Genomic DNA, 14703 nt, shown 5'->3' on the forward strand with positions numbered 1-14703 from the left:
CTCCGATTGGTCCCCTCACAGTCGATTAAACGCCGCGTCAGCCAATGGGTCACGAGGCATCCGACCATGAACTTCTCCTCTGGGACGTAATCACGTTGGATTGGACCAGTCCCAAATCCAAGTTCCCTTTTCTCATCAGCGTATGTAGGCCAGAGAAAGGAGCCAGTGGCTGTGTTGGAACTGGTCCAAAGTACATATTCCATTTCTCACCCTCTCTAAGTCAATGAGTCCTGAGAGAGGGATGAGAGCGATCTTAGATATCGCACTGAAGAGACTTAATCAAGGCCAAACTATGTCTCATCTGCTTAATGGTACTGGGGTGAGACTGTTAGCATGTGCGACTCTCTGCAGACCTGTGTGTGTGTGTGTTCTGGTTGTAGCTGATGTGTGTGTGTGTTCTGGTTGTATCTGATGTGTGTTCTGGTTGTGTCTGATGTGTGTGTGTGTGCATGTAGGTCCTTTAGGGGGGTTGTGGGTGGGATGTATTGTGTGTGTGTGTGTGTGTTCACATGAGTGTTCTCATTGTGTGTGCGTGTGTGTGTGTGTTCGCATTGTGTGTGCGTGTGTGTTCTTCATGCCAGTTGTTTGTAGTTTCCTCGTGGGCCCTGAGGGTGTGTGAGTGGTGCTGCTCTCTACTGCTGATGATTATCACATGCTGAGTTTCTGAAAACACACACAAGCGAACACCCCCGCACGCAATCGCATAAACAAACACCCACGCATACACATAAAAGCTCACAGGCAAACACACGCTGATCAATACACAAGCGTCGCACGCTGTCTTTCTGCATCTGACCGACACACACAAGCTTGTTCTGCTGTCTGTCAATAAATAGACAGCAGCGACATCTACTGGTCACATTGCACACCACCTGGAGTACAGAAATTCGACTGGTTCCCTTTGCCCCCCTCCCCCAGACACCTGGGTAAAGAGGGCTGGGCCCCCGCCTCGTACCTGAAGAAGATGAAGGAGGACTTCTCCCCCAGGAAGAAGACCCTGAGCGGCCCTGTGGAAATCATCGGCAACATCATGGAGATCAGCAACCTCCTCCAGAAGAAGTCCGTGAGCGAGAAGGACGTCCAGACGGACGGAGAGTCCACGCCGGAGCGCCACATCTCCAAGAGCGAGATCAGCCTGCCCATGCCCTGCAGCCCCGAGTTCGGGCCCAGCTCAGGCCAGGGGTCGGGCTCAGGGTCTGGGCCCGCTCCCGGTCTCGCTCCTGGGTCCAGTAGCCCCAATCTGGGGCCTGGTGCTGGCGCCGCCCTGCAAGACAGTAAAGGGAGGGCAGAGCCTGGGTCTCCTGCCGTGGCCCGCGTCGCCCCACACAGGGTGGAGATAGGTGAGGTGTTCTGGTTTGTTCGTTTTCAGTGTCGGTGGAACGATGGACTGTGTTGAATTAGTTGGATGAATTGAAATTTAGTGACGACAAAGAATCGTTAACTAGGGATATCCGTTGATGATGGAGGGCATAAATTGCTATTATTTTCTCTTTACATAGATTTTGACGCTATAGGTAAGTGGTAATTCTGTCTGTCTGTGTGACAGTGTGGTACGGAATCTTGCTTCAACCGATGATGCTGTTTTTTAATCCAAAGTGATGTGGTGTTTTTGCTGACCTTTAACTGACTGCTTGACTGGCCTGTTGCTGTGCTTTTAAATTGTGTGCGCAAAGTACCATATAGGGTTAACATGAGTCACGTTCAATGCTAAAGTGCTATATATTTGTTCCCAGGCTCTCCAAACCTCAGGCAGAAACCTCCTCCAAGAAGAGAAGCCAACCTGGTACGGCACTCTGATCTAAACGACCACAGATGGAACGTATTTGTCACTCAAAACTAAGTCTTCTTCTTCTTTTCCTTCATCCCCAGGGATTCCAGTTGCCCAAGCCGCCAGAGCCCCCTACTGTTGAAGCAGAGTACTACACCATCGCAGAATTCCAGTCGTGCATCTCTGATGGCATCAGTTTCCGTGGAGGACAAAAAGCTGATGTAAGAACACGGGGGAAAACCATTTAGAACAGCATGTTAAACGGAGTACAGTCAATATCATATAATGTAGATTTACAGTACAGCCTTTTGTGTATCTATTGGTATTGACAGAAGCATGTCTGAGCGCATCAAATATTTATGGTGACCGAGTATTCCCCGGGTGGGGAAAATGCTGAGGCAGGAAAAAGATGGCCTTGAGCTGTTTATTATGAATCTGATGATGCAGAGAAAATAAACTGTTTTCCAAGTCAGGTTGGGCAGTAATAGACAAGGCTGCGATTTTGCTGATTCCTTGGAGAGTGGACCAAGAATGATGCAAGGAATGTCAATCGTCACCCTGTTTATGTGGCTGAATGTGACAGTTAAGGATACTCACAATGTCCTTTATGGTGATACATTTTCAGTTGACTGATTGCCTGGCAATGGATACGTCCCTTGTTTGTCTATAGGTCATAGAGAAAAACTCCGGGGGATGGTGGTATGTGCAGATCGGAGAGACGGAGGGCTGGGCCCCCTGCTCCTACATCGACAAACGCAAGAAACCCAACCTCAGCCGGCGAACCAGCACGCTCACTCGCCCCAAAGTCCCGCCCCCGGCTCCGCCTGTCAAGAAAGCCGACTCGGACGAGCCTCCCCGTCTGTCCGCCTCCGAATCTCCCAGCAGGCCCGTGTACGAGGAACCCGAGTATGACATTCCCGCCGTGGGCTGCGACGGCGAATCCGACACAGACTCCCTCAAAGGCGAGCGTCCCCTGGAAGTCAAGCGAAACAGTGTCGTCGTCGCGGAAAAGTATCGCAACTCCGCCCCCGTGTGTAAGGCCTCGCCGGTGTCCTGCCACAGGAGAGCCTCCTTCAGGTCTGTGGATGAGGAGGCCAAGGAGGAGTGCATCTACGAGAACGACTGCTTCCGGCCCGGTAGTGGCGACGAAGGAGCTTCCGCCAAAGGCTCCAACCGGCCCAACTCTCCAAGGAGCTACTATTCCTCCACTGTCCCACGTAGGCCCTCGGGATCTTCCCCCCTGGCTGGGAAGCCCCACAAACCGCTCACCCCGGAGCTAGGCCGGAGCCAGACCCTGGGACGACGGGTGGAAACCAGCCCCAGGTCCTCGTCAGACGAGTCGGGTAGAGGCCCTGGGAGAGGCCCAGGATTCAGGAGGGAGGTGGAGCAGAGGATAGGTCAGAGCCCGTCCACCAAGCCCAAGCCCTCTGTGCGACCCAAACCTCTCCTCACTAAGTCCGAGCCCCAGAGCCCCGAGAGGATGGACATCAGCTCCCTCAGACGTCAGCTCAGACCTACCGGTCAGATCCGACACCTCAAGTCCTCGAGGGGCGAAGACTCGGAAACGGCTTCCGTGATCTCGTCCGAGGACTCCGGCTCGTCCCGGAGCACCTCGGACCTCTCGTCCGTTTACTCCAAGGGGAGTCGGGGTGATTCGGACATGGAGGGGTTCAGCCTTTACCGAACCACGGATGCCTACAGCAAGGTCCAGGAGTCGGAGCTTAGCTTCCCTGCCGGGGTGGAGGTGGAGGTCATCGAGAAGCAGGAGAGCGGATGGTGGTTCGTCCGCTGGGGCGTCGACGAGGGCTGGGTCCCCACCTTCTACCTGGAGCCCCTCCGCCCAGGGGGAGACACGGCCGGGTCCGGGTCCGACGGACACCTCTCGGAGGCGGGCAGCGGGAGCAAGTCCAACAGCCTGGAGAAGAACGAGCAGCGGGTCTTGGCACTCAACAGCATCAACCTCCAGGGCTTGAACCAGCACCAGGTGGGCATGAGGAGGAACACTCCCCCCATCCCCTCCAAGCCTCCCGGGGGGTTCAGCAAACCCTCCAGCATGGTCAACGGGGCTGTCCGGATGAGGAATGGCGTCCGCCAGGTCGCAGTGCGCCCCCAGTCTGTCTTCGTGTCCTCGCCCCAACCGGTGAGGGACTCCCACTACATGACCGGGTCGCTGAGGCGCAACGAGTCCCTGGGCGCCAGCGATCAATACCGATCCGGCTGCTCCTCCACCACCGTCCGCCGGAACTCCTCCTTCACCACGGTTCGCCCGCACGCGGTCGTCGAAAGCCGGGCGAGGCCTTCGGAGCGTTCCTCCACGGGGTCCTCGGCGGGAATGGGGTTCAGCTCCGGCGCCGGAGCGGAAACCTTGACCCGGATGGGCCAGCGGAACGGCATCCCCGTGTCCACAGTCCGGCCCAAACCCATCGAGAAGAGCCAGCTGATCCACAACAACTTGGGAAGGGAGGTGTTTGTGTCCATCGCTGACTACCGAGGAGATGACGAGACCATGAGCTTCTCTGAAGGCACCAGTCTCGAGGTCCTGGAGAGGAACCCAAACGGATGGTGGTACTGCCAGATCCAGGACCCCCTGCACCCCCGCAAGGGCTGGGTCCCCTCCAACTACCTAGAGAGGAAAAAATGAGAACGCCCACCTCGACCTGTGGTGTCATCTGTACTTTTGCTATGTTGGTGACATCTCACTGTAAGGTTCGTCTTAGACTCTCCCAATAAGCAATATGCTCCAAATATGTACATTTCTGAGAGACTTGTGTAAAAAGCGGGTTGTTTTCATACTCTTCGGTTATGACAAAAGGAACTTTAGTGCTGGTTTACTAAAAATGTACACATGGAAGACTCTAAAAGATTTTACGTGTGGCGGGAGAGAGACGAGAGACTGAATATGGAGTCGACCACCGCAGTGTCAGAAACATTACAAGGATGTCGTGTTTTGCGTAGTTTTTAGTAGATTAAATGCCACCTTCTTTAAGAGGTTTACATTGGGGGGGGGGGAGGAGTTTAGCAGGGTTAGGGCTATGTCTTATTCCTGCCCGTACATGACTATGCCAAACAGGTGCCTTGTGTAAATGATCGACTGAAGAGGAGGTTCTGATGAAGAGGATGGAACATCAGTGAATCTACCAAAGTGTATTGCAGTGCCATAAGCCCATGAGAGCATGGATATACATGGAAACAAATTATTTTTGTAAATGTAACGAGAATACCTCCAGGAAATAGGAGGGTTACTGAGCGAAAAAGGATCAATCTGGAGTGCTGTATTCAAAACCTGAGTCAAACACAGAAGGTGTCGAGCGGTGAAGAGAAACTCAGATAAAGTCAAATGAGTGACATGAGTCACAGTCAAATTGAAATAATTAATCTTCGATTCTCTTATTTTTCAGATTTCTGTATGTTTTTAATGTCTTGTGTGTCTTGTCTTTCTTAGAGAAGTATTTCTGCTTTCTTGTGTGTGACACCGACAGCCTAGAATTGGAACAGAGTCGAAGCTTCTTGTTCTGGTATTCTGCCATCTGATGATGTGCCATTGGCGGAACACCTGAAGCGGAGTTTCAGATAATTGGCTTACATTTCCTAGTGGACCCCTGTTTTTAGAGTCAAATGCGATCTCAAAAATATCTTGGATAACAGCTAATAGCTGAAAACCTGAAAAAGCTTGAAACAAGTCAAATATTGCCTTTAGGAGTGAGAGTAGGAAAATATCTTGCCTTGAATTCTCAATAACTAACCCACCTCATGTATGGGTTTCTACCCGAATCCAATTACTATAGTAGTTTACAAAATAGTTTTACTATTGACTTTATTTAGGTCCAGATAATTGACTTTGTATATATTGTTGCATTATTACGTAGACTGGTGTTTCTGCTGCTGAAGGGATGAAGAAATAAGTACTGGAAATAAGGTGGAATAATTAACATTTCAACCCAGGGATTTACAAATTGCCATGAACCCAAAATGTGATCAAACCAAAGAGGAATATCATTACATTGGCTATATACCATAGCTTTACTCTATTTATTTATGGGTATAAGTAACACAGTGTATTCAACTAAATATCTAAAATGCGGTGTCAAAACTGAAGTTAATATTTAATAGTTTTGAAAATATCTGGAAGCACTTGATTTTTTGTCATTACCCAAATTTGAGCACATTGAGGTAGCTGTATTCACTTCAAAACACATATATTGCTGTGCAGTATTGATTTAGAGTAGAAGTTAGACAGATTTTGGAAAAAGTGTTCATGTTTACTGAGTTATGTATTTTGGTTGGCTATTCCCTTTCAAATGTACATTAGTTCACATATTTAGGTGTTGTGGGTTTATTCGGTTAAGACTGACCATTACATCATAGTCTAAGATCATAGTTACTTAATTTCCCCAAACACAATTGTATTAAATTTACTCCCAAATTTAGAAGCGTTTCAACTGGCTGGTGTTCAAGACTGCTGAAATATGTTTTCTACTAAACAGTGTGAGCTCTCAACTTGGGGTTAAACACTAACTTTTCATTTAATTTTCTGCTGGACAGTGTTATAGTTAAAAACAAAGTATAGTACCTGCTAGATCGCAGTTATCTATTTAGCCAACCATTGTTGAATTTAGTTGTTACTGTGTGATCACACATAAACAATTTGGAGGAACGAAGTAGTTCGGTTTTGTGAATTAATGCACTTTAAACATTTGAATGGTGCATTAATGTAAAGATGCAGTCAGCATATTATTTATTCAAAATATTTTTTTATATTTATTTTTGCATTTAAACTCCTGTAGGGGGTTGTCAAATGTACCTCAGTCATTGCGAAAATTCCAACCTTTTGAAAACAAGAATTGGATAAATGACAACTTCTAGTGATGTTAGTCACGGCTTAATTGTTCAAGTAATCACAGAATGCTCACTCGAGGGCCACCTGCTTCAGTGCAATAGTTACAATGCACTGCTGGACAGTGACTTTACCCACAGTTTTTGAATGTTTCCAAATATAATTGCAGCTAATATAGTACTTTAGTGATAGTAAGTACAAATTTCAGTTTTTTTTGTATTTGGCAATAATTACTTATTTTTTTATCTTCTAAATTACTTTTTTTCAATGCTGTGTGCTGCAACTTTAGCAAATCATGGACACTTCCTTCATCTTTACTGTTATTTACACAATGCCTGATAAGGAATACTGTATTTATTTGTTGAAACTTTATTTTGCCCTCATGATTGGCCAATCCAATATTTCATCACCCTAAGTGCTGTCATTATGGTAAAAAAGAAAATAACTGTAAACTAAATGTAAAACATTGTCATAGCTTACAGTACTTAAGATTCATATTTTAAGAAATTGCAATAGTACTTCTTCTAAATTCAATGGTACGTCAAGTCTTTTCCATACCTCTGTTTTCCCTTCCACTCCCCTCCCCATTGACGAAGGCATTATGTAAATGTGTTGACTCACTTTAAACTTTTCGCTATAACACATATTTTAATGCATATGGCTTTGTTCAATTGAATACGATTTGCATAGCTTTTTGGCGCATGAAATTACAAGGGAATTGTAACGTGTCAAGCTAGGCTTTTCCATATAATTTAGCTGTGTAGAAGTGTGTCTTAAATGTACCATGTTTCAGTTTTTTCCCACTTTCGATATTTTGGTCACAAGACTGTCATCCTATTATTTAATTTTTTTCCCTTTTTACTGCCTTTTTATTTCAGAAATATAATATTGAGGACATGTGCAATAGAAGATGGGCACCCTGCCACAACCTGGACATTCTAACTTAACCAATAGCTGTGTAGGAATCCCCTCTCATCCAGCCCTCCCAGCCACCTGATTGGCCTGTGATCTGTGAACGGCATGGCCGAAACCCAATGACCCGGTCCGTCTTGACCACATTGACATCTGGCTCTTTCTTTTGCATCAACATGGGCCTCTCTGGTCCCTCTACATCATGTTTGTGCCTGAACAGAATTCAATTCATTATTCAGCTTTGGGTGTTTTTTTCTATCGAGTTTGTCTCCTCCACCTAAGTTGACTCACTTGACATTTTCCAACACGGTTGTCTAGACGTCGGCCTCTTCCTTCTCCATTTTCATGGCGATAGTGACATTTTGAAATCCGTCACAGTTGTTAACTGGAAGATGTCAACAAGACAACCAGACTAGTACACAGGCCAGAAGGACATGGGTTCTGCCCCCTGGACATTCTAGTTCAACACATCTACTTTCTACGACACTAAACATAGAACAACCTTCTAATGTCATAAACCCCAGTGCATGGTTTGGCAACATAGTCTCATAATTGGTATTTTTGAAGGTGCAGTACATTTGGTTTTAGGTTACATATTCCCCTTGGTAGAAGTCCTTAATCCCATATATGAACAGTGATGGAGCTTAACAGCTTTGGCAGTTTCGATACATTCCACTGTTCTGATAGCAAAGCCCCACTATCTATACAACCCCCCATCTTTGTACGCTGTACATACACACACACACACAGTTTCGACATTGGCAACAAGGGCACCGATGTATCCTTACCCTATACACACACACTGAAGAGAGGAACCCATGTCTGAGGAAACAGATAAGGCATCCGCCGTATTTGTGAGGTCGACCAAGCGAGACCGCCCCCGCTGGTCTTCCTCCTGCATCCTATCCACCCCTCTACTCTGTGCCCTCTCTCTTTCTACTTCAGCAAATTGACGGGGGCTTCGAGGCGAATCGCTCCATGTGCCTGGTTGTTCCATGTAGCAACTGGAAATAGCTGTGGACTTCTCTTCTCCCCCCCACCTCCAGCACTTCATCCCTCTCTATTTTACACTTTCACCAGGATCTGTCTTTCCTCGCCTCAGCCCAAGCTTTAGTTCCCAGTGGTTAATCACTCCAGGTGGTGGGGAGGGAGGGATAAAGGAAGGTAGGAAGGAAGGGGGGCCAAGCAGATAAAAGAGTATTAGTGAATACGGTTTTGTGTTAGGTAGTACAGTGTGTGTGTGTGTGTGTTTGATAGTATGTGCAACGGAGGCGATGGATAGCGTGCAAGTGAAGTCAGGAGAAAGTAAGATGGAGGTTGATGATGAGAAGAGTGTGCAATAGAGGTAGACGGGGGGAACTGAATCGGACAGATACGAGACAGAGCTTGAGAGAGCCGGCCACATGGAGATAAAAGAAGAGGGAGCGTGAGAAGAAGATGGAGAGAGAAAGAGAGGGAAATACAGAGAGAGAGATACAGTAAGAAAGAGAATGAGCAATACGTTTCTCTCAGCCACAGTGCACAGACATGAACTGGAACAGGTTGTAGGACTAGACCTGTAGCTATTTAGCTGTTCTGTTTATGCTGGCTACACCATTAGAATGTCAAGACAGGCCTTCCCGACAGAGAGCTACCACAGCTCTCCCTGCTCTCTCTTCTCTCCCAGCGTCCCACGGCCCGAGCTAATGAACCCGTCATGAATGGCCACAGCTGTGAAATCTCATTAGCCAGGCCTCCATTTTAATTGCGGTGCAGTCTGAAGCCGGGGGTGTATTCTCATTGGTGCACCGAGAGCAAAACTGCTCCCCTGCGAGGGACTTATCATCAAACAAATGAAGAGACGGATTCTCTCCCTCTCCGGCTCTCTCTCGTGTCTTCTTAAGCGTGTGCTGCGCTCGTCATATGCCTGATTCATCTCGGCGATAGCGGGATAGCTGTGTTTAGATGGGGTGAGGAACGGAGGGAAAGGTTTAGAAAGTTGTGGCAAGTGTGTGTGAGCGGGGTGTGAGATGTTTGGAGTCTAGGGATAGGGTCATTATGTAGGTTGTACGATTTTTTTGCTAGCTTGTTTTATTGTTGTGTTTGCGCTTGAAGCAGGGTCACTGAGGAAAGGCAAGAGAAAGATGGAAAAGATGGCCGCCCGGCGAGCGTTAGCCGTTTGGCTAAAGTTTGCGATACAGTGGGGAGTGCTGACTATGCTAAGCTAACAAGCACAGCTAGACGAAACTGTCATGCTGTATTGATTAATTCGACTCAGCGGTGGTGGTTTGGGGTGGGGGTTGGGTATGTGTTAACAATGCTAATGCTAGGCGCTGTCGAGGAATGGAGGATGCTGGGTCTTTGTGTATTTCAAGCTGTGCTGAGGCGTTTTCTCGGTTGGACTTCCTGTTTTTAATTACCATCCCCTCTGTCTTTTCATTCGCCCCACACGAGCAAGTCCAACAACATCGCTGCGCTCGTTCACTGCAATTACCTCCCACCAATCACAAGCCACTTGTTCCTCACCGTATTCTAAGATAATGTTGGAATGTTTTATTATTTCTAATATACCTTTATCTTTTGTAATCTGCATAGGCCGAAAGCCTTCATAACATTCATTTGATGACATCATGGACAACGCTCATGTCATTGAAAATGAATTGTACTATAGAGTAGGTGCCAAATATTCCTATTTTGGGGGGGAAGAACATTTCAAGGTCCCTAACTAAAGTTGTGTCCTTGATACGATCTGGTCCTCTTACAGTACCCAGACTAGCCCAATGATGATCCACTACCAGCATACCTTAGTCTACCTGGACCAAAGGAGGTGCTATAATAATAATAACAATAATTTGTTTTTCCTTTCTTTGCAGAATGTTTTTCTTTCACGCAACTTTGCGTAAAGGTCTGAGGGAGTCCTTGTTTTCAAAAGATACATGCGAGAGAAACAGAGTGAAAAATGGCAATGTGAGTGTTACCAGTAGGTGGGAGTTCTGATTAGAATGTTACTTACAAATATGAGTCATGTAGTGGCTAAAGCAATGTTCTTACAAGACTTCACAAAATTGTCACAAACATTGCAATTTGTCAGTGTAACAAAACGGCAGTCAGTCAGATTAAAGCTAATTACATTTAATTAAAATGGTCATGGCCATGTGAGGGTGTTTCTTTTGAAAACAGGACTTTTCCTTTTTTTATACCATTTCATTTTGAAATCTTTTTTTTGTATCTTGTTGAATCATGTTTACATTGTATCTTGCATTGCCCTAAAGATAAAACCTATTAAATGTATTATCTTAGTTGTTTAACTTCAGTCTTTGTTGTTATTAGTTAGCTTATCTACCCATTTATTTGATTCAATTGCATTTGACATTGGACAAAGTGCTTTCACCAATTACCTTGTATAATATAAAAGATAAAAATGTTATACAAATTAACAATATTATTGCTGGGTGGAAAGCTGCAGTTTGAGTAAAGTTAGACCACCGAATAAATGAACATTAAGGTTGTGAACTGTGTGAGAGAGGCAGAGGACTGTAAATGAAGACAAATGACCAACCTCCAGGCTACTATCAGCTAAGAGAGGGGAAAAGAAACGAAAAAGTTGTTCTCCCGAGCCCTCGAACACACGCGCATCGCAGCGAGATTCATCACACGCGTCTAAATGAACATGATAAATCTGCTCTCATACTTACGCCGTCGAACCACAACACATTCATCCACCTGTAAGAATGATATATATGCGTTTTCGACAAAGTATGTGCGCGTGCACTCTATCATACCTCCGCGTAAAGGTTATGGAATCCATCATCTTTATCCGGGATGTTATGGAATTTTCCAAGGTAAATATCGGTAGTCAATCGGACATCTTTGAGAGAAGTGGCATATTGTATATACAAAGACTCATCTGTGTAGACTATCAAGGGGTATTGAGTGAGCTTCTGGCGACAGTTCTGAAGGGTTCTATCATGGGAGGTCTCTGTGATCTTCAGCTGTTTACATGATGAACAGGGAGGAAGAAACCAGATCAAGGTCTCATTGTGTAGGACCGGTGTTCACACATCACCACTAGATGGCAGTCTTGAACCAGACTGTGCATCAAGGCAGGCCGATCATTAGCAAGAGATATCCATGTAAGGTCTACGCGTCGGTCAGCATATGGCAAGACCTGGATACATTATGATGCATACTGATGAAGTTAACTCAATAACTTATCAACAAACTTGCCGTGATCTCAAATGAGTTTCACGACACACCAACCATAAAATAACTATGCACCTTAATGATCTGCAGGGTTACGCATAGCTATACATTTTAATGACAGTCTGGTTTTACATGGTGGTCATATAGATAGTTATTACCTATCATAGCAATGAGGTATGGATTTCTGTGAGCAGGCTCTCTACATTAACAGATGATGAGGTAATCCACCAGTGACAGACTGATGGCTATCCGGAGGCTTCAAAGGGATATTTGGGCAAGGTGCTAGCTACTTGGTGCCTTCCGCTCATAAGCCTGTGTGTGTGTGTTTGTCACAATGTTTGTCACAATGTGTGTGTGTGTGTGTTCCCTCTGGGACGTACAGTAAAGCATCTCAACAGCTGGACCACTCAGTAACAAATAATGATGTAACAGGGGGCCCAAACGGTATGTTGTACCATGGCACCTGAGCACTCTGGGCCATGGAGTTATACAGCTGTCCTTCACTGCATTTTGGTTTCCTTTGTTTATGATGAAAGAAATATTTGTACGGACATGGATTTGTCCTTTGCAAGGTGGTTAGATTGTGATGGTTGTCCAAATCAATGAAATGTTACATAACTTAAAAAATGTACATTGAATGTTTTAAGCATGTAATGTACAAATACATGTTGAAAGTTTTTGCATATACACCTTTCTAGATGTGGAAAAGAGATAGGTGACAACATTAGAAAAAAAACTGACAGAGATGAGACATTTTGCTGAAATATGTCTGGAAAGTTTATTGACGCAATGGTCCGACTCATGTTGAACAGCGCTTACAAACAGATCACTTGGAAACAAGTTTTTTAATAAACACGTTTGCAAGGTATTTCCTCAGCAAGAGTCACAACAAAACCCAATAACAAAGTATGGTCTTGAAAACGTTGTTCGACGATTCCATTCTGACTAAATACCATTCATAAAGAATGCACTCTAGTAAAACCGAAGCATCACGTTTTGTAGCTTGTAGTCAATTGGTCCCTGTGTTCACAAACTAGTATAGAGCGAACCATCAATTCAAACACAACTGAAAATACTGAAAGCAAAAGAACAACCACTCCAAATCTACTGACATGTGCTTTTTTCTTAGAAACAGAAGCCTCCTAAATCTTGGGATATATATAGTAGAAAGTAAACACACCAGCAAAGTACAGTCATTTCTGAGGAATCTGTCCACACACCAATGTAGAGGGTGACAAACACAGTACAATACAGGGTCGACAACATTCAACAGGGGAACCAAAAATGGCTTCTGTGTAAATATTGAGAACATTGCAACTCATTCATGTAAGATTTGTTGTGTGAAACTTAACCCGGAAATAATAGGTTATGACGTCAACATGAGTAAATGCTATCTTCTGAAGGAAATTCCCTGCATTAAAGTGGACTGTCCTGGACAATTGACAGATTTTCTTTTAATCAGTCATACAATGTCATCTTAAAATGATCATCATATTAGGAAAGTATGAAAAATACTTTTTTTATAATTCCATTACACACCAATGGGGGAAATACATTTATTCAACATATTTAGGATTGACAAATCTAAATTTGATTGAAATTTTGATTTGGTCAAAAAACACAGTCAATATCCCAGAGTATACCTAGAGACTAATCACTTACAAAATTACAATCAGGAGCTTTATAAAGTGACACTGAACAGGACCACAACACAATGGCCTTTTCAATAATTTCAATTAGGGCTACACAAACTGGGTAGAATTCCCTTGAATGGGTTGAAACAACAATTACAAAAAACATCTGAAATACAGGGATGTAAAGGATGAATCTGTGCTTAGCTTGTACCAAAGCAATGAGGTTGTGATTGTGTACTGCAATTTATATTGTCATTGCTTTAAGGTACAAGATTTATATATCCTTGTTGTAGGATAAAAACATACGTTTATTATTTCATGGTTCTTCGAAAAAAAACAGAAAACAAACATTACAATCATGATGATCAACATTAACAAACGTGAAAAGCAGACGACTTGTTTTTCTCATTCCTATCGCATAAATTAACATTCAAATCTCAATTGACATTTCAAGCAGTAGCGAAACACAGTTATGCAAATGAGTGGCGAGAGGGTTGTAGTGGACACAACTAAGTAAGCATTTGCCCCAAAGAGGAGCTGACAAACACTGTAGCAGCAAGATTCAATCCCCATTTGTCAAATATCTTATATTACATCAGGGTGCTGGTTGTTCCCAAGAGAAACAACGTGTTTTTAAGCCTTGCAGCTTTCTGTGGAAAGCAATGGCTTTTAGTTCCAGTACACATATGAATGATTTATGCTAAAATGTGTTGTTGGGGGTCATATCCGACTTGGAGACTAATCAGATGTTGTACACAAAAGGATGACACATTGATCCTAAAATATCAACTTTTGACATGTTTTTCCTGCTCCTGAATCAAAAGGATATGGGGTCGCTGGTATGAGTGTTGTTATGTATGCCGATGACATTACTACTGTACATTGGTTAGAGAACAAGGGCCATATCTTAACATGTTACTCACTGTCTGTTACACCTGGCCTTTAAGCTAGCTGTGTGTGTGCTTCTTCTCATGTTTTCTTCCTGAATGGTCCTTCCTGCCACTGAGCAGTATATTTGGTTTCCAGTAAGGGGTCTTGGTGAAAATATGTACAGGAACCAGGCAACCACAGTACTTTACACGTCCACACAAAACTAATGAACCCTTCAAAAGTTAAGGCAGAAATCTGTGTCATATCTGTGGTTGCTGCCATTCCCATGGCAACAGTCCCAAGGCTTGATGGCTGATCAAGGGAGTCATTTAAAAGGGAAACGTATTCATCATATGTGTGTTCACAGTGTGTTTGGGCTCTTGAATAGTGGAGTTTTAGCCCCAGTTTGGAAATATATCAGAAAATTGTTGGACCTGGGGATCTGCAAATTACAGTTTGTTAACTTCCTGCTTCCTGTCACATGATCTGGGAAATCATTCTGG

General features: G+C 44.5%; 1 protein-coding gene across 3 annotated transcripts in view; it reads left to right on the forward strand.

Moving 5' to 3' along the window:
* Positions 1 to 10801, forward strand: part of sh3pxd2aa (SH3 and PX domains 2Aa) — a 39260-nt gene extending 28459 nt beyond the window's left edge. For all 3 annotated transcript variants that reach the window (XM_067259211.1, XM_067259210.1, XM_067259209.1), the window contains 4 exons: positions 919 to 1340; positions 1734 to 1783; positions 1870 to 1989; positions 2439 to 10801. In XM_067259211.1, coding sequence (XP_067115312.1) covers positions 919 to 1340; positions 1734 to 1783; positions 1870 to 1989; positions 2439 to 4409 — 2563 coding nt within the window. In that variant the 3' untranslated portion in view covers positions 4410 to 10801. The remainder of the gene's footprint in view (positions 1 to 918; positions 1341 to 1733; positions 1784 to 1869; positions 1990 to 2438) is intronic.
* The last annotated feature ends 3902 nt before the right edge of the window (positions 10802 to 14703 follow it).

Source organism: Osmerus mordax, chromosome 21 (genome assembly GCF_038355195.1).
Source record: "Osmerus mordax isolate fOsmMor3 chromosome 21, fOsmMor3.pri, whole genome shotgun sequence".
In the NCBI taxonomy this organism is placed as follows: Eukaryota; Metazoa; Chordata; class Actinopteri; order Osmeriformes; family Osmeridae; genus Osmerus; species Osmerus mordax.